The sequence below is a fragment of the Pygocentrus nattereri genome, chromosome 18 (assembly GCF_015220715.1).
Source record: "Pygocentrus nattereri isolate fPygNat1 chromosome 18, fPygNat1.pri, whole genome shotgun sequence".
Classification (NCBI taxonomy): Eukaryota; Metazoa; Chordata; class Actinopteri; order Characiformes; family Serrasalmidae; genus Pygocentrus; species Pygocentrus nattereri.
Genome location: NC_051228.1, coordinates 35,408,659 through 35,428,987, shown reverse-complemented (window position 1 = coordinate 35,428,987; position 20,329 = coordinate 35,408,659). Strand labels below are relative to the sequence as shown.

The following is a 20,329-nucleotide window of genomic DNA, read 5'->3' as shown; positions in this document are numbered from 1 at the left end:
AGTTAAGTTCATCAGTCTTCGTCACTGTTAGGCTGGATGCTCTGATTAGTCTTAGCCAGTAACGATGTTTTTGTTCTGCCGGCTACAATTTGTGCGCCTGGAGACTGCAAATGAAACCATCCTGTAAATCTTCTATTATAGGCAGTAAAAACTAATTTTAGATTTCCTGCTCAGGGCACCGTCGCGCCTGATTGCTCACTCACGCTCCGAGAGATGCCTGAGCCGTTACAGAGCAGCATCGATGGAGGTGTGTGTGTGTGTGTGTGTGTGTGTGTGAGAGAGAGTGGGGGACACTCTAATAATGAGTAGGTTTACAGGCCAGGCTTTACCTGTTAAAGCCCTTATCACATGTTTAAGTGCTGGTGGAGTGATGGTGTGTCTGGGTGAAGGTGGTGGCTGATTAGCTCAGACAGGCTGACTGTGTGTGTGTGTGTGTGTGTGTGTGTGTGTGTGTGTGTGTGTGTGTGTGTGTGGGGCAGTTAACTCCTGCTAACTCCTCCTATTAAATTTCACATATAAAAACCAGCAAAGCTGTGTTAGAGAGTTTAGAGAAAGAATATGCTCCGTTGGTGAATGAGGTGATGGAAATTCTTCATTCTGGTGTTCTGATCACACCTGATGTTCTGTACCTGCAGGCTCTTCCAAACGAATTCAGCAATAGTTTGGCTGTTATTCTCATATGAGGGACTCAAAAAGAAGTGAACGTTGTAGCGGATTTGATCTAAAGTGTGAGTCAGTTTGAGTTTAAATCCGAGTTGATTCGAGACAAAGTTTGAGATAAAAGTTTGAGTTGGGGTTCATTTCAAATTAAAATTGAATTGATTTCAGACAGTTGTAGTTGATTTGAGAGAAAGTTTGTGCTAAATGTTTGTGATGACTTGAGAGATTTCGAGTGGATTTGAGGTAGAATTTTAACGAAATGTTTGTGTTGAGTGAAAGTGGGCTATGAAGTTTGAAGTTGTTTTGAGGTGCAAGTTGAGCTAAAATTTGAACTGTTTGGGTGAAAGTGTGTGTTGACAAGGCAAAGTTTGAGTTTTGAGTTGGTTTGATCTACACTTTGAGTTGTTTTGAGGTACAGTATGAGCTACAGTTTGAGTTGTTTTGAGTTAGTTTGAGTTAGTTTGAGCAAGTTCGAGTTGTTTTGAGTTAATTTGAGCAAATGTTTGAGTTGTTTTGAGTTAGTTTGAGTTAGTTTGAGTTAGTTTGAGCAAGTTTGAGTTGTTTTGCGTTAATTTGAGCAAAAGTTTGAGTTGTTTCGAGTTAGTTTGAGCAAGCTTGAGTTGCTTTGAGTGAAAGTGTGAGTTGACAAGGCAAAGTTTGAGTTGTTTTGAGTTAATGTTAGCTAACGTTTGAGTTGTTTTGAGGTACTGTTTGAGCTAAAGGTTCAGTTGTTTTGAGTTAGTTTGAGTTAGTTTGAGCAAGTTCGAGTTGTTTTGAGTTAATTTGAGCAAATGTTTGAGTTGTTTTGAGTTAGTTTGAGTTAGTTTGAGCAAGTTTGAGTTGTTTTGAATTAATTTGAGCAAAAGTTTGAGTTGTTTTGAGTTAGTTTGAGCAAGTTTGAGTTGTTTTGAGTTAATTTGAGCAAAAGTTTGAGTTGTTTCGAGTTAGTTTGAGCAAGCTTGAGTTGCTTTGAGTGAAAGTGTGAGTTGACAAGGCAAAGTTTGAGTTGTTTTGAGTTAGTTTGAGCAAGTTTGAGTTGTTTTGAGTTAATTTGAGCAAAAGTTTGAGTTGTTTCGAGTTAGTTTGAGCAAGCTTGAGTTGCTTTGAGTGAAAGTGTGAGTTGACAAGGCAAAGTTTGAGTTGTTTTGAGGTACTGTTTGAGCTAAAGGTTCAGTTGATTTGTTTGAAAGTGTAAATTAACTTGAGGCAAAGTTTGTGTTGTTTTAGAGTTAAAGGTTCAGTTGACTTGAGATACATTTTGAGTTTCAACTGTAGTTTATTTAAGCTTCTGTCTGACCTAACTTTAGGTTAAGTCTCATTGGATTTGAGAGAGTGCCTGGGTTGATTTTGGAGAAGTCTTGAGTTCTTTAAGACAAACGTTTAGCTAAAGGTCTGATTTATTTTGAGTGAGAAATTGAGTTGATTTCAGCAAAGGTTTGAGCTAATTTGAGAAGCTAAAAAGTTTTTCCACTTGATTTCAAATTGAAATTGATGTGAGGTGAAGAGATTTCAAGTGGATCTGAGGTAAAAATGCAGTTGGAGGGGATCTGAGCTAGAGTGTCAGTTGCCTTAAGGCAAGGTTTTAGTTAGTTTGAGGTTGTGTTTGAGTTTGAGCTAAAGTTTGAGATACAGTTTGTGCTGATATCAGCTAAAGTTTGCGCTGTTTTGAGATGGTTTTTACTCGACTAGGTGGAGATGTGACGGAGACAAAAAGGGACTTCAGCTATTTTTTAACCTCACGGGAGTTGGTTTGAGCTGCTGGTCCTCTGCAGGCTGAGACTGAGTGTTCCAGTGTCTGAGTGACGGTGAGAGGTGAGCTTCTCAGACAGCAACACTGCAGCCTTTCTAGCCATAACTGAATTCATTTGGCCGCAAAGTTGTTTTTCCTGGAGTCTCGTTCTGGCTGCGGGTTCCCATCTAAGATCTGTTGCGAAATGTGACAAGAAAACAGCAGTGAGGTTTTTTTTCTGCTTGTGTTTGTTTTCTCTTGCGTGGCCCGGCCGACAGCGGCTGCTGACGGAGCTGTGTGTGTGCTGTAGCTGCTGAGGCCTCCTCCTCTCTCCTCTCTTTCTGCTCTATCAAGTCATTATGCAGTGTTCTTGCATTTTTTTCCTCACGCAGTACTTCAGATGAGGGAGGTTTGTGGTCGGCTCTTGGAAAGGCTAAATAATTTAGCTCAGCGCTGGAGAAATATCCAGTGAATGTGCTTGGTGGAGTCTGATGAGTAGTAATCGTATTATTGCATCTCACCATGAAGGCCAAGTACTTCTATTGTACCTCAGGACTCATGCACTTGCAGTGTGTATAAAGCAGGGAAAGGCAAAATGATATGCTAGTGTTTGTCTGTTTTTTAGATGTCAGTGCATTTGATAGGACGCTTCATAATTTCTTAATAAAACTGTAATCCTTGCAGTGTTAGAATGACTCCACTCCTCATTATTTGCAAGATGACTCAGAGATTCTATCTTTGGACTATGTGTAGATCTTTCCAGTAGAGCAAGGCTTGGATGAAACCTGCTGCTTTGATACACCAGCTCTTTAACCTTTCATCGCTGAGGCAAAAAGAGTCTCTTGCAGCATTTTCCTCTACTTTTCCTAAATATAAATATGATTTCTCACTGGTATACACACCGATCAGCCATAACATTATGACCACCTCCTTGTTTCTACGCTCATTGTCCATTTTATCAGCTCCACTTACTGTATAGCTGCACTTTGTAGTTCTACAGTTACAGACTGTAGTATCTGTTTCTCTGATACTCTGTTACCCTGTTCTTCAGTGGTCAGGACCCCCAGGGACCCTCACAGAGCAGGTACTATTTGGGTGGTGGATCAATCTCAGCACTGCAGTAACACTGACGTGGTGGTGGTATGTTAGTGTGTGTTGCGCTGGTCTGAGTGGATCAGACACAGCAGTGCTGCTGGAGTTTTTAAACACCTCTGTGTCGCTGCTGGACTGAGAATAGTCCACCAACCAAAAATATCTAGCCAACAGCGTCCTGTGACCACTGATGAAGGACTAGAGGATGACCAACACAAACTATGCAGCAGATGAGCTGTCGTCTCTGACTTTACATCTACAAGGTGGACCGACAAGGTAGGAGTGTCTAATAGAGTGGACAGTGAGTGGAAATAGGAATCCACTTATATCAGAACAACACACACTAGCAGACCACCACCACCACGTCAGTGTTACTGCAGTGCTGAGAATGATCCACCACCCAAATAGTACCTGCTCTGTGAGGGTCCATGGGGGTCCTGACCACTGAAGAACAGGGTAACAGAGTATCAGAGAAACAGATGGACTACAGTCTGTAACTGTAGAACTACAAAGTGCAGCTATACAGTAAGTGGAGCTGATAAAATGAACAATGAGTGTAGAAACAAGGAGGTGGTCATAATGTTACGCCTGATCGGTGTATATGTATATGTGCAAGTGACTTAATGACCACAGATGTACAAATCACCCCCTACACTCTCAGAAATATAGGTATGAATCTGTCACTGGGATGGTTCAGTCAAGGGTACATCTCAGCACCTTTAGTCAGGGAACATAACTGCACCATAATCCACACTTTTTATTTTATTGTTCTGTTTTAAAACATTTGGTTATGAAGAGGTACAAATACAAACTTTTCACCTGGAAAAACCTCTTTAAGGTGCACGATCAGACCTTAAAACCACTGCTGTACCTCTGAGGGAACATTTACATTGTTTGTACCTTGATGAACAAAAAATGTACCTGCACAGAACCTTTACTTCTGACAGTGTAGTGTAACTCTGAAACATATGTCTCATGTACTGTACATACTCACATGCTTGTTTTAACAATGAGAAAGCAAGAACTTCTGTGGTGTTATGGAGATGGATGCACTCATTGTACTGTAATATTGTACTGACTGTAACAATGAGCAAGGAGGCGGACGCATGTGCTGAGATAAGCGAAATTTATTACGGGCAAATCCAAAATCAGGGTTGAGACAGTCCAGGGTCATAGAGCCAACATGGATTGATCAGGGGGCAGACATGACAAACAAACAACAGTACATAAACCAGTACATCCAACACAAAGACCAACCAACACAAGGGGCAAACACAGGGCTTAAATACAACAGGGCTGATGAGGGACAGGTAGAAACAGTCAGGGGTGGAGTCATGAAACAAGGGGGCTGGACCAAAACAAAACGCACACGGGCTGAACAAAACACAAACACATGGGCAGGACTGGGAGGGGCCAATCGTGACACTGACCATGAGCTAGCATCTCCATACCATGTAGTAACCATCATGTCTGAGGAGAAAGGAACAATCTGATGATGCTAAATGTCAGAGTACTCCAACAGGACAAACATGAGCATCTAACGTTGGCAGATGTCCTTTGAATTTTCAGAAAAAAAAAAAAAATTACAAGAAGAATGAACTTGAGTCAGTCATGGGTATGGCACACCAATCAAATGTGTGTTCATGTTTGTGTTTATCCTGTCTGCATACTCTGGCCTTCAAAGAACCATCCATGACTCTGAAAAATGTATGTCCAACGCAAAACAAGTGGTCCAATGACTAAAATGTGGCATGATTTAACCCCTTAACGTTCCAGGTTTATTTCATCCATCCATCCATTGTCTAAGCCGCTTCTCCGTCACGGTCGCGGGGGGGTGCTGGAGCCTATCCCAGCAGTCTTCGGGCGGAAGGCAGGATACACCCTGGACAGGTCGCCAGTCCATCGCAGGGCAGACAGACAGACAGACACAGACAGTCACTCACAGCAATGTAGCACATCCAATTGGCCTGACTGCATGTCTTTGGACTGTGGGAGGAAACCGGAGAACCCGGAGAAAACCCACACAGACACGGGGAGAACATGCAAACTCCACACAGAGAGGACGCCAGTCGCCCGGCCAGGGAATCGAACCCAGGCCCTCCTTGCTGTGAGGCGACAGTGCTACCCACCACGCCACCATTTTATTTCATACTAAGGCTTATTATTCAGTAACTACAGGGACTCCAGTGCAAACTAATGGCTCTTTTCTTAGGTTATAGAAGTGTGTAATAAAGCTTTGGGCCTGCCAGCCTGTCCATAGCTTGTTAAAGGCTTAAAAAATTACACATTTTCTGATTATCCTCTTTATCGGTTGCTTAACTCTTTTGTTGCCATATCAAGGCTAAGGCAGAAAGCTAATAGCAGGTTTTACAGTGATCTGGCTGTGTGTTTGTGCTGTATTTCTGGGATGTGGCACGTTATAGCTGGTTTCTCTCACTCTGGCTAGTGATGGCAGGTTCCTCTGAGTGCTCTGGTGTGAATCATGTCGCTATTTTTTACCTTTTGTTTATAATATGAAGGCTATAAGCAGAGATATAACAGTAGAGAGTGGGGTTTGGGTGATTTTGGAGCTGATCTCTGGATGATGGACGGTCACAGGTGGATGAAATCACTTTGGATGGTGAGCCGGAGTCTGATCAGTGATCTGATTGTGAATCATGTCGCTCTTTTAACCCTTTGTTGGAATATGAAGGCCAAACGGCAGAGCAATAGTATCCGGATTTTTGGATGATTTTCCCACTGATCACTGATCACGTCACAGGAGATGGTGTGTGTGAAGGCAGAAGGTTTGCGAAGGCAGAATGTGTGTGTGAAGGCAGAGGCCTCTGGTTACAGACGAGTACCAGTTTGTGTAGGGTTGCTGGTTCAAATCCCGTGACTGTCAAGGAAACTATGTGTTGAAAGTGAGCCAGCAACCGAAGGCTTAAGGTATTACCGTCATGTTCTGGACTCCTAATCAAGCACCTTAAAGGAAGATTCCAGCCTAATCTCTATCTGCACATGGCTGCTTTCAACAGACAGTAATTTTAATGTAATTTTCTCCGTACCTGTAAAAAAAAACAGAAGGCATGTTGAAATATATCAATAGAACGTGTAGAACATTTAACTGAGTTCTGTAAGGCATTTGTAAACTGTAAATCAGTGTAGTTCATTGAGATGGGACTGGTTTTCCAGCTACATGTGGGTACCAGAAGACCTTGGAGAAAGTGAAAGCAACCCAAATAACATTTTGTAAGAACAATTTGGAAAGACGTACTCTAGTGTGTGTCTCATCCACAGTCCCTGTTGTTTTGGAGTGACATGGTTATAGTATTGAATCTACTTTACAGTGTCAGATACTTTAAATACTACTTCCCAGTAGCTTCTATAATAAGTGAGTCAGCAGGTATTCAGTTCTTCTCTAAATGTAGAGAATGTATTGAAAGTATTGTCCATGGTATTTGATGATACGATACACTGTGGATGCAGCATGTTGAGATTATGTTGAGAACATTGACGTATTTTTTTAATCCTGATTTGCTGAAGTTAAACAATTCCAGTTAGATCGTTTTTTCGATCATCTTTGTGTACTTCCAGAACATCCTCATCAGCGAAACTGGACAACAACTGAAAGGATATTTCTGAAGACTGACCCTAAAGGGTGTTTTTTCACACCGTGAAAGGAACTTTTCATCCAAAGTATATTTTATTTACCAAGTTATGTGTGCAAGTCACAGAATTTGCATCTATATTATTTTATTCGCACTCTCGATGGCTGTAATATAGCACTGTTTTGAAGCTTAGCAGCAACTCACAGCGAGAGCTTGCCAGGGTAAAGTACAGCCTCTACACAGCATGTGTCAGTGTTACACCTAAGCCTCCTACAGAAAACCAAAGAGAAGTCCTTGTTCCTACATGTAAATTAAAACGGTTCATTTTTTTATGCACAGATTTGACCAAAGCATCTATAGATACCATGTAAATAAAATTAATTTCAGTTTTATTTTGCTGATATTTCCTCTTCTAGTTTGTTGTCAAAGTAGACACTGTCTCCTTTCACTAATCATTTTAATGAGATTTGTTTATTACCCTTCACCCATCCACAGCGATTATATGCATATCATTCGAATCTGTGACTGTTGATTGGCTGGATTTATTATATATGGGTCGATATACATGGGTCGATATGACCAATAGGTCAAAACCAGCTCTAAACAAAGTGACCGCTGGGCCCTGATTGGTGCTCTGGCTTTGCGCTTCTTTCGTTTTGACATGTTACGTTTTTATACACACAGAAACCAAAAGGAACGACAGATTTCTCAAAATGTAGGAGGAAAAAGTCGGATATTAGACTCTGAAATGTAGTGGAGTGAAAGGAAAACGTCCAGAATGGAGAAACTTCAGTACAGATACACCAAAAATACTTAAGTACAGAAACTAATTACATTTACTCAGTTACTGTCCGCCACTGATACATACACAGGGCTGCTTTAACCTGCTCCTGGGCCCTGGGGCTGCAGTTGTGGTGGGTGTAGTTACAATCCATAAAATCAATATAACTCAACACAAATCACACTAGATTTAGTAAGCATGGAAAAACAATTAGCAGAACAAATACTTAATGTTACTGCACACCCAACGACGCACAGACCTTTCTTCCAATGCGGAGCCTCTAAATGGGTGCTTTTTAAGCAGCGGCTAGATGGAATCATGCCTGCACTGCGTCAGCTGAGCCCAGCGGGCTGTAGCTAAAAACATCACAGAGCAGGTTTGATTTTGACTTTCTGTCACTCCAACACCAATCAGGCGAGCTTGCTCTCTCAAACGTGATTCTTTATCATCTCTTCCCTGACAGCACAGGGCAGTGGGCCACTGTCGGCCTGCTGATGGCAGAGCTGGTGGTCCACTGCCGTTTTGTTCAGCGATTTCTGGGTGGTCCACTGGTGGTTGAGCTACAACATTATTTATGAAATCATTTTATATCAGGCCTAATCATTATTTTAGTCTGTGCGCATTTAAATTCTGTTTGAGGAGATTAAAAACTAATAATCTGGGCGGCCCGAGGGTGGACCAGCAGTGGCAAACAGTCAGCAGGACACCGACCTTACCAAGCCAGCAGACCGATGTACACTCGCTATCTGGGTGCTTGTGACAGCAGAGACTTGGCAGCGCTGTTGACATGGCTGAACCCAGGCATTTATGCACGCATGTACATAAAAACATTTATATATATATATATATATATATATATATATATATATATATATATATATCACTGCTGTTGGATGAAAACCTTGTATATCCATTTTTGTCATTTTTCAGTTTTTGACATAATTTGAAAATTCCTATTACTCTTTACAATGTATGTGAATTTCATGATCAATAGACCAAAAAACACAGCCCAAAATGACTTGGAAAGACGTCTGGTTCCATTGACTTACATTAAAAGTAAAGTAGGTTTTTTCCTTCTCCTGTAAAGTTACCATTTTAGAGATACAAGGTTTTCTTCTGTCAACAACGATGTATATATATATATGTATGATCTTATGATTGGTGAAGTAAAGAGCATTTGTTGGTGTAACAGTAACAGACATGACTTTTTTCTGCTGTTTTCTTCAGTATGATTAGAGTTGAGTGGGACTAAATTTGCTGCCAGTGATGTCGGGTCTACCAAAGTTCCAGTTAGACTTAGCAATACGTGTACAGCAGCTACTCATGTTCGTCGTCCTCACATAAAACGACTGCTGTCCTGCTTCTCAAAGTCCCAGCAAGCAAGTTATTTAAGCTTTTCTAAATGTAGCGGTGCTGGTCATGAGGGTTTATTACACCGTTGTTTATAGCATAGCTAAACGCTGCTACCTGTTAGCATTAGCCACCTGTCGCAGAGTCCTACTACAAGCTATTGACTTCATTTAACAGAGTAAAACAGCTTTCGACCCACCTTAACTTCAGGAATAAAGCGATATGTTATCTCACTGTTACATTAGCTACCCCTAACATTAAGGCTCACAGTGTTTCCTTGCAATTGTACTTGACAGGCTTGGTGCACAGAATGGTACACGAGAAACTTCTCCACAGCGCATGACCACGCTGATCCATAACGGGGGCTTGTGAGATCTCAATTTCAGAAGCTAGCTAGGTTACTGATATAACGTGAGTGTATAGCGTTCAAACATCGGACACCATATGTTCCGTCTGTCCTGAGTCTTAAACATTAGCTGCAAAATGTAAGTAGTTCTCTAAAATGACCATCAGACAGCTTTTTTCCCATTTTACCCACTTTTGGTTTCTGTGTGTATAAAAACGTAACATGTCAAAACAAAAGAAGCGCAAATCCAGAGCACCAATCAGGGCCCAGCGGTCACTTTGTTTAGAGCTGGTTTTGACCTGTTGGTCATACCGACCCAGTGCAGCACGCGGTTCAACGTCAGCGCAGCAGCGTAAAACTTTGGGAGAGTCTGTTCAACATAAATGATGAACTAACCTAACTTTGTGTAAATAGAGCTCAATATAGAAATATGTCCACATATGCAGTCGAGACTGACGCGGCTTTTTTCTGAATTTCTACAAACACCATTTCATTTTATAGTAAATGAGTTTGGGCTGGTTTATGTTTATGAACAGAGGCCGACAGATCAACATAGTAAAGGAGCTCATCTGTGATCCTGAGTTTAAAGCCAGTTTTTATTCAACTTGGAACTAAGCTGAATTAAGTTAATTACTCTTTTAGTACTTTTACTTTATACTTAAGTACATTTGAAGGTAAATACTTTAGTACTTTTACTCAAGTGGAGGTCTAAAGGGAGGAACTTCTACTTTTACTGGAGTGATATTTTACCTTGGGTGTCTCTGCTTTAAGTACAGGGTTTGTGTACTTCGTCCACTGCTGATATGTTTGTCTACTCCCCTCACAGATATGTCATATTTGAGAGATATTTCCAGTGTAGGGTAACAGTTGGACTATAACACGCTTCTCTTTTAGCCATTTCATGTTGTCATCCCACTGAAATCACTGGAGCCGACGTGAGGCATCCAAGGAAAGCGCTGCAAACACATGATACAGCCACACACACCGGCAGCCGGAAAGGGTCCTACACACACAAACGCTAACGCAGCTTTTGGAGCGAGTGGAACCGTAGCGTTCCACACGACCATATGTGGCTAATTTGCTGAAAATATGCTAAGTGGTGTAATTCTTTAAGGACTATTAAAGGAGTCTGATAAGACCACACACTTGTACACACACACACACACACACGCACACACACACACACACACACACACAAACACACACACTACGCAAGCATGCCTGCCACATTACATCTCCATAAACCAATGCTATCAATGTATTAACAAACTAGAATGAAGCTCTTGTGATTAGGCCCAACATGACCAGTTCAGACTATTATTTCTGTATCATAAAAATTATTCTTTTGTTTTTATAGGTCAGACATTTTATGTGCGTGTGGGTGGCTTATTTTTATAAATAAATCTACTTAAATAGCTACAAAACGGCCTAATGGAGTCTGAGTCAGAGCGGTGCTTGGTTCTGCTATTCTGAGAGGAATATGAGTATGGAGCTTAAACGCTGTGGCAGCATTTTCTCCGCATAATGATGTAATTGAGAGAACATTGTCATTCAGGATCAGTCTTAAGAACAGCACTGGGTGTGTCCTTATAGTCTTGCTTTTTTCATATGTTCCACACTGTTTTCTCAGGCCGGGAAATTCACCTACGACGCATTTAAAACTCAGGGTTTGCAAAATCAGACTATGTAAGGTAATACGATGAAGTCTTAACGGACTGACGGCATCACCTTTGAAAAGGCTGATGGTTTTATAATTCTAGAAGTTGCTCCGCTGGAGAAAATGACTGGCAGAAAGATATGAAGGCGATAAAACATCTGCTCAGCAAGTCCTGCACTTCAGCATCTGAAGTCTTTTTTGCATATTTGAAGTTTCCTGACTTTCTCTCTTTCACGCTGTGTAGCATTCCTGCAGAGTCGTGCCTTTAACCCCTTAACATTCCACACTTATTACATACTAAGGCTTATTATTCAGTAACTGCAGGGGCTTCAGTGCAAACGAATGGAGCTTTTATTAGGTTATAGAAGTGTAATGAAACATTGGGCCCGTGGCTTGGTAAGGGGTTAACCGTTAAAACTCAAAATATATTTACTTGACAGAATTGTAAATATTATTAATTTATTCATTTTGATAATAAATAAAATAAATGTCATATTTCTCTACAGCGCTACTCCAGGAGTCATCATTTCTACATTTCATAAATATTCATCGATCAGTGCCAGATTCACACATACGTCTTTTAAAAATGTTGCCTTTTTTCTTAAATACACACTTAAGAAAAAATAAAACTGTTTTTCCAAAAATTTTTTTTTTTTTTTTTTTTTTTAAACCTGTCATGTCTGGCCATTTTTGCAATCGGAATGGTAATCCGAATGTACTGATGTACCAAACATATTTGTTTTCACAAGAAAAAGCTCTATAGGTTACCAAAGCCTATTCTTGTTAAAGTTTTTATTTTATTTGTTTGGCCAGGCCTGACAGGCAATAAAAAAGAGGACAGGAAAGAAAGAGAAGAAGGGAGGAGAGAGAAAAAAATAAATAAATAATAATAATAATAATAATAATAATAATAAATCATAATAATGATAATTAAGTAAGTAAATAAATAAATAGAAAAAAAAATAATAATAATAAAAAAAGAGAAAAAACAAATAAAATAAGTAAATAAACAGACAACTAAATAAAAATAAATAGATAAATAAGTAAGTTAAAAAAAAAAAAAAATTCATAATTTTCTTCTGTTCTTTCTTAACGTTTCTCTTAATAACAGAAAGAATGTGTGGCATTCTTGAAAAATATGTTCTGCAGTATTTTCTTATCCTTATTAGGCTAAACACTAAAGCTGCAGGTTAGGGATCTGGCCCTGTGACTGGAATGTTGCTGGTTCGATCCCCAGAGCCGACAGCACATGACTGAGGTGTCCTTGAGCAAGACGCCTAACCCCCAACTGCTCCCTGGGCGCTGCGGATAGGGCTGCCCACCGCTCCGGGCAAGTGTGCTCACTGCCCCCTAGTGTGTGTGTGCTCACTAGCTTGTATGTGGTATTTCAGTGCACGGATGGGTCAAATGCGGAGGTGAAATTTCCCCATTGTGGGACTAATAAGGGTCTCTTAATTAATTATTTAATAATTACAGGCTCCAAATGTCAGAGTTTAAAATAGAGTTGCCATCAGTGTTTTACCCAATGTGGAAAAGTTAATGTGCACCACTGTTAATGTTCACCACCGTTAGCCTGGCACTTACTTAACACTGCATGTCCAATAGAAAGCTCTGACCACTCCAAAGTAACTTCACGCCCAGTGTGATGTCAGAGAGGGTTCAGTGGAGGGGCTCATGGGTACTTGGTTTGCTGTGATGTAATGTAACATTTAAAGTGACCACACAGGGTAAGAATAACACATTGTAGCAATAATTCTAGTCTGTCTGGAGCAACTGAATATTCAGATATTAACCAGCAGTGATGAATAAAATATCTCAGGGTGTAAATAAGCTTTGTGTTTGTCTTTACTTTACACTCGCCAAGCTGGGACTGACTTCTTTGCCACTGACAGTATAACATGTTATTAACACTGTTTATAATGCATTATATTAGCAATACATAATGCATAATAAACATGGCTATAAAGTGTAATTCATTGTTATAAATATTTATAACATGTTTATAATGCTGTATGAATGCATTATAAACATGATATAAATGTATTTATAGATGCTTACAAATGTGACATTCATAGAAAGTGTTACCAGATTTTCGTAAGAGAACATTTGAGAACTTATTAAAGTTTTTTATGAGAATTGTTTTTAAGGACCTTCTCATGCACTTGGTTTTTGTCGTAAGATCCTTTTCCTTAAAAATATTGGATATTGGCATCAGCCTGCAGTTCTTATATCAGTTTTTCTAAGTCTTTTCTGGACAAGGAGAACAGAAGGATTGAGGTGTAGAGCTGCAGCAACTAATTGACATTAACAATAATGTGGATAATAAAAAATAGCTGATAATGGACAAAGTTGTCAGTTAGTCGGCTTGGTGAAGTTTGCATGTCCCATTTACATCCTGTGAATGAAAGAGCGACATCCAAATAGCGGAGGCTGAAGTACAGCATCACACACAGCCCAAAAAATCCCAAATTATGAAAACACTTCACTTTAATGTCATCTAAAAACACGATTTCCTGTGCTCAGAGCCTGATTAAGATCCTGGGGTGCCCCTAAGCACTAGAGCTATAGTGACTTATTCCTACACACCCACTGAGACTGTTTGCTGAAAAGGTCTTGATTTTGCTCATTTGTTCTATCAATTCTTCATAAAATGTCACTGTAAGTTGACAGTATGATCCTGAACATGTTCTACCCAGACAGACACCACTGTCCACCAAATTTACACAAGGATGATGTTTTTAAAATTTCTATGACTGCATTATTAAGCTGACTGTTATGGTGTGTGGATAGATTTACCATTGTTTTACATTGACAGAATAAAATCACTTAGACCTTTTTTGAGCAACCTTTTGGTGCCTTTGGGCAGTGGCTGTCCTGGGCAGTCACCCATTCACCTGTATGGTAGATTCAGCTCAATGGGTAGATGCTTGCTTGTGTGTGTGTGTGTGTGTGTGTGTGAGAGAGAGAGAGAGATTTATTTTATGGTTGTAAAGTATTATTGCCCACTCAATCATTTCACACAGCTCACTTTAATTATGAAATACACTCGCCGGCCACTTTATTAGGTGTTCAATTGCTTGTTAACACATATAGCTAATCATCCAATCACACGGCCGCAACTCAATGCATTTAGGCATGTAGAGGTGGTCAAGACAACTTGCTGAAGTGCAGACCGACCATCAGAACGGGGAAGAAAGGGGATTTAAGGGACTTTGAACGTGGCGTGGTTGTTGGTGCCAGACGGGCTGGTCTGAGTATTTCAGAAACTGCTGATCTGCTGGGATTTTCATGCACAACCATCTCTAGGGTTTACAGAGAACGGTCCGGAAAAGAGGAAATATCCAGCGAGCGGTCAGTTGTGTGGACGAAAATGCCTTGTTGATGTGAGAGGTCAGAGGAGAATGGGCAGACTGGTTCCAGATGATAGAAAGGCAACAGGAACTCAAATAACCAACCAGAATCTCTGAGGAACGTTTCCAACACCTTGTTGAAAGTATGACACGAAGAATTAAGGCAGTTCTGAAGGCAAAAGGGGGTCCAACCTTTTACTAGCAAGGTGTACCTAATAAAGTGGCCGGTCCTGACATGCTGTGCAAAGGACAAACAAGCCTGACACGAAAAGAAGTTCACTCGGAAGCCGTTTATGATTCACAGACTGTGTCAAACCAAGCCATTTAGGCTGCGTCCAAAAAAGCATATAAAGTGCCTTGTGAATGTAAGACCTATCACTGTTATTTCACACTCTATAGCAGAGGTCACTTATAGGTGGACTGCGGTCCGAGTCCAGACCCAGATGCTGTCCTATGTGGACCTGGACCAATAAACTATGGAGAATTATTTAATTTCGATGGGGTGGTCCTGTTTTGATCGGCGTAGCTTTTCTAGCCTTTATGGTAGCTTTAGTGGGAGACAGACCACTACACATTCACAGTCACAGACCAATCACATTCATTGTAAATATCACACGTGACGCTACTCAGCCAATCAGATCTGTGCATTACGATGAGCACTTAGACTTGAGTGAGTGACGCCTCACAGGAGAGGGATGAGGCGAGAAACAGCAGTCAGACAAGAAAGTGAGTCAGAGGGAAGTTATTTCACATCTAAAAAGAGAAAATTGACAGTAAATGTTGTTGAAATATGACTGAATTGTACTTTATTTGATTTGATATTCAGTTGTTGACTGTATAAGATGTTGATATTCCTACTCAGCTACTTCAGTTAACATTACATGGCACTGAATCATGACGCAAGTTAGACATTATGATGTTCTGGACCTTTACTTGAGGAAATTTGGAAAAACCATAAATGGGCCAAAATGACATTTTTCCGGTGGAAACGTGTAATTGTACGTTTTTTTGAACATTTTGACAGTTGTGCCCTTGATGAATGGATAAAGCTGAAGACTGCAAACACATTGAAAGTCTATTCAAAGAAGACTCAGTCAAAACGTCTGAGGATGTGGATTTGAATGAATTATCTACTATTGTTATCGTTTCTTAATCAATATAATGTAGATTTTGCTTTTGAGACCTCAAGCTGGACCCTCTTTTTTCAGGAATTATGTGCAACAGTAAAATGCTAACATGTGGTCATTTTCTTCTGTCTCAGTAATGCTACTTTCAATATTAACAAAAAATCCTACATAGTGTAGCTTGAAATTCTTAAGTTGCTTGTATAATTGCTTATATAAAAAGCAAATGAATGAAATCAAATAAAATGCTACGCTGGCGTTATAGCACAAGTCATGCTGTAACGGGGAGCGAGGACGCATATGCGGAGATAAGCGACATTTATTAAGGGCAAATCCAGGGTCATAGTCTAAATGGTCCAGGTTCACATAGCCAACCCGGATAGCTTGTGGGAGTACAACAGTACAAACACCAATACAAGCAACAGTGCAGATAACAAAGACCAGCAAACACAGGGCTTAAATACGCAGGGTAAACAAGGGACAGGTGGGAAACAGGTGGAGACAATCAGGAGCGGAGTCATGAAACAAGGGGGCTAAACCAAAACAAATGCACATGGGCTAAACCAAAACACGAACACATGGACAGGACTGGGGGGGGCCAATCGTGACACATGCATAATCATACTGGGACATTTTGGATGTAGCAGCAGCATTCAAACATAATTTTATGTCATAAAATTGGAGCAAAGATCAGAAAAAAATCTGAATAATAAATTATCTGCTTGTTTAAGACCTAAAAGTGTCAGATTCAGGGCGCCCTAGTAACTATTAGAGCTGCAGTTATTTGGTCGGAATGGCATTTTTCAAATATGTGTCAGTTTCACTTTCAGGTTTCTCACAACTCGCCTCTCACTCTGATCAGCTTTCACCCTGTATTTCCCCACTGCTTTAGTTTTTCTTCTTATTTTATTCATCCTCGTTACTTTGATTACCTTAAAAATATTTATATTCTAGCGTGCTGGAGTCAGACTTCAGCACATCCACGAGGGTACAGATCAGTGCAGCCAAGCGGACGTTTATTTTCTCTGTAAAATATTTTGTATGTCTCATATTCAGTATGTTGTATGCAATATGATCTCTGTATAGACCGAAAGTTAGTATTCAACAGGTGAAGACTACTGCGTCGCTGTATCAGCACCACACAGCGTGAGGACAGCACATTATGGAACGTTTATCCAGACTAAAAACATTTGGGTTGTTGTTCGAAAGCACTGCTTATTGTTTTCATCATCATCATCATCATCATTAACCGTTGGGAGAGCAGAGAATCCCAGATGACCCTGTCCCCTCGCAACTTCCTCCAGCTCATTCCCGGGGACCCTGTGATCCCTCCAGCTGGTCCTAGGACGACCCCGGAGTCTTGTCCCAGTAGGCCGCACCTGGTACACCCTGACCGGGAGGCATCCAGGGGGCATCTGGATCAGATGCCCGAACCACCTCAACTGGCTCCTCTCAATGCCGTGTAGGCAGTGGGAGATGGCGGGGAGTCCCTTGGTCACAAAGACCCCTGGAGCTGATTGTTTTATCCCATCATATTAGTTTATAATAGCTATTATAATTGCTATAATGTATAATATAATAGCCATAAGAACAGCAGCTGTTATTTAAGCAGGCTGTGAGTCGGCTTGAGTCAGACTTGGACTGAAAATTCTAGAGCTGTATTCAGGTTTAGACCAAAATCTCAGGATAATTAAAGCTCTGGAAACTGCTGTGACACAGATCTATGGATCCTAAAGTGTATTTCTATTTAAATTATGATGTAAACCATCTACCTCACATGCCTGAAGAGATTATTTCGGAATGACATTGTGGACTGTGTGCTTTATGGGCCCTCAGTGGTCAGAAGGTTTTTCTGTCTGAGACCAGTTTCCAGTGTCGTTGGCCAATAAAGTTGTATTCTGTTCTATTCTACTCTGCGGTTCTTGGGCCTAATCCTCGTCCTCCGCCGTGTTCCGTGTTCTGTAGGTGTTCCGGAATGCTCTCTTGTGTTCTGTGGGTGTTCTGGAATGCTTGCGGTGTTATTTTCTTTACTCTCATTGTGCCATGTTGTGATAACCTCTTGCGTCCCGCTGCATACAGATCCAGCACTGGCAGGGCAATATATAGCAGGAGCGACAGCAGACAGATGGGACAAGAGCAAGACGGTGAAAAGAGAGAGCGCACACGTGCAGACAGAGGCAGGGGAGCTGGCCGAAGCGCTGTCCATGGCATCACTCATGACATCACCTGGCTGATGCTTCAGGACTGCCCACTTTAATGCTTCTTCAGCTCCCTGGAGAGGGCTTTAATGAATAGGCACTTTTCAAACCCGCGTACAAGCGTTTACACCCCGCTGAACCTTCTCCACCTCCACCTCGACACACACAAACACACACTAAACTTCATTCTCACCTCAGTAACCCCCCTACAGCGAGCCAGTCTCGCACACCCCACCAGTCTGGCACTGATCTACATATAAATAATAAATAAAAATAAACAGCTGTAATGCTCAGGTACAACTTAAGGAAGCACAGCGACACAAAGGCCCCTATAATGCGAGCCGACTGTTCCTCACTTTTAAAATTTTTTTTATATAAAACGTTTGATGTAAAATGTAAACATTGCTGAAGTTTTTAAATGTATATTTCCATTTATGGAAACTGCAAAAAACAGCCCACTCTGAATGAATTGTTTATGTCACGTCATGAAACCATCACATTCACTCTACATGCGCTATACACTCACCAGCCACGTTTTATTAGGTTGCTAGTAAGAGGTCGGACCCCCTTTTGCCTTCAGAACTGCCTTAATTCTTCGTGACAGACTTTCAACAAGGTGTTGGAAACGTTCCTCAGAGATTCTGGTTGGTTATTTGAGTTCCTGCTGCCTTTCTATCATCTGGAACCAGTCTGCCCATTCTCCTCTGACCTCTCACATCAACAAGGCATTTTCGTCCACACAACTGACCGCTCGCTGGATATTTCCTCTTTTTCGGACCGTTCTCTGTAAACCCTAGAGATGGTTGTGTGTGAAAATCCCAGTAGATCAGCAGTTTCTGAAATACTCAGACCAGCCCGTCTGGCACCAACAACCACGCCACATTCAAAGTCCCTTAAATCCCCTTTCTTCCCCGTTCTGATGCTCGGTCTGCACTTCAGCAAGTTGTCTTGACCACCTCTACATGCCTAAATGCAGTGAGTTGCGGCCGCGTGATTGGCTGATTAGCTATTTGTGTTAACAAGCAACTGAACACACTGGCCAGTGTGTGTATATGTGTATCTGCCTATTCAGACTACAGCAGTTTAGCCCTGGAAGGAGTGTTTCTGCCTAGACTACTTTTGTAAACAAGGCACAATACAGGGCAGCCAATCACAACAGAGGTCATTTATATATTACTCCTAAAGCAGAGGAACAAAATCAGCCTGTTGAAGAGATGTGGAAAGTTTGGAAGATGCTCATGGCAAAACGAATTATGCCTCTTCTTGGTACTTAAACCCACACAAATATAAAAATGGACCTCAGAGAAAAAACCAAAATGCTATTTATTACTACTTTTATATAATGAAAGGTTACTGTTGTGTGCACGGTCTTGTAGGTAACACTTTACTGTAAGGTAGTGTTCATCAGGCTATATAAACGTTTATAAATGATTATTACAATTACAATTCAAATGATTTGCTGTAAAGGTTGTCGCTTTTGATCAAAGTGAGCTGAAGTAGTCTTTATGACAGATGATGCCTATGGGAATGAGCAATTATAAACAGTTGTGTAAGGTTATGTCAGTTGACATGACATGCTTATGTAGGTGTCATGCAGCCTTATAAACAGCACCTTCCAGTAAAGTGTTACACACAAGACACAAGACCATGTCATCTGTCATAAAGACTACTTCAGCTCACTTTGATCAAAAGTGGCAAATGCAACCTTCATAGCGAATCATGTGTATTGTAATAAGCATTAATAAACTTTTATGTCAGTTGTCATGACAAGCTTATTTAGGGGTCGGGAAGCCTTATGAATAGTACCCTACGGGAAAGTGTTGCCGTCTTGTGTATGAAAAAATATATTTAACATTTTTGCTGTGTTTCTGTAATTTATTGGCATGAAAACAAATAACATATCTCAGAGTTTTACATTAGTGAATACAGAATGTAAAGTGAATCATATGACTTGATTCAATTGATGTTCTTCAGTACAACGGCAGCTAAATTTTTTACATCAGCACATTGAAGCCAAAAAGCAAATTAAAAACTAAAGTGAGGTGCAATAATATATGAAACATGTATTACTGTACATTCATCAGTTTATGCAACTATTGCATGTACTGTAACAGTGTGTGTACTGTGTAATTATGAAATACATTTAAATATTTACAGAAATTAAATGTAAGTCGAGCTCTAGATTTGTAAGGGTTTTAACCTGCTAGTGAGAGCGAATGAGTTCCTCTTGGACAGAGAACGTTTCCCACTGGTCTGCTTTTTGGAAGATGGGTTGCAATTCAGTGCTATAAAAGATGTGCTAAACTGCCGTCCTGCTGAAATTCCATGGAATCAGGAGAGATAAGAGCTTTGCACTTTACTGTCAGTGTCAAATATGTTAATATTAAATAACACATTGTGTGTGTGCAGGCAGAGGTTGTGAGATCTTCGATGTCTGCCAGGGGAAATGATC

The 20,329-nt window shown here is 40.7% G+C and overlaps 1 protein-coding gene across 2 annotated transcripts in view; it reads left to right on the top strand.

Annotated features, from left to right (window-relative positions):
- erg (ETS transcription factor ERG) overlaps window positions 1–20,329 on the top strand; it is a 105,889-nt gene that overhangs the window by 15,115 nt on the left and 70,445 nt on the right. For both annotated transcript variants that reach the window (XM_017691390.2, XM_017691388.2), the window contains exon 2: window positions 20,287–20,329. This exon is cut by the window's right edge and continues 42 nt beyond it. In XM_017691390.2, coding sequence (XP_017546879.1) covers window positions 20,324–20,329 — 6 coding nt within the window. In that variant the 5' untranslated portion in view covers window positions 20,287–20,323. The remainder of the gene's footprint in view (window positions 1–20,286) is intronic.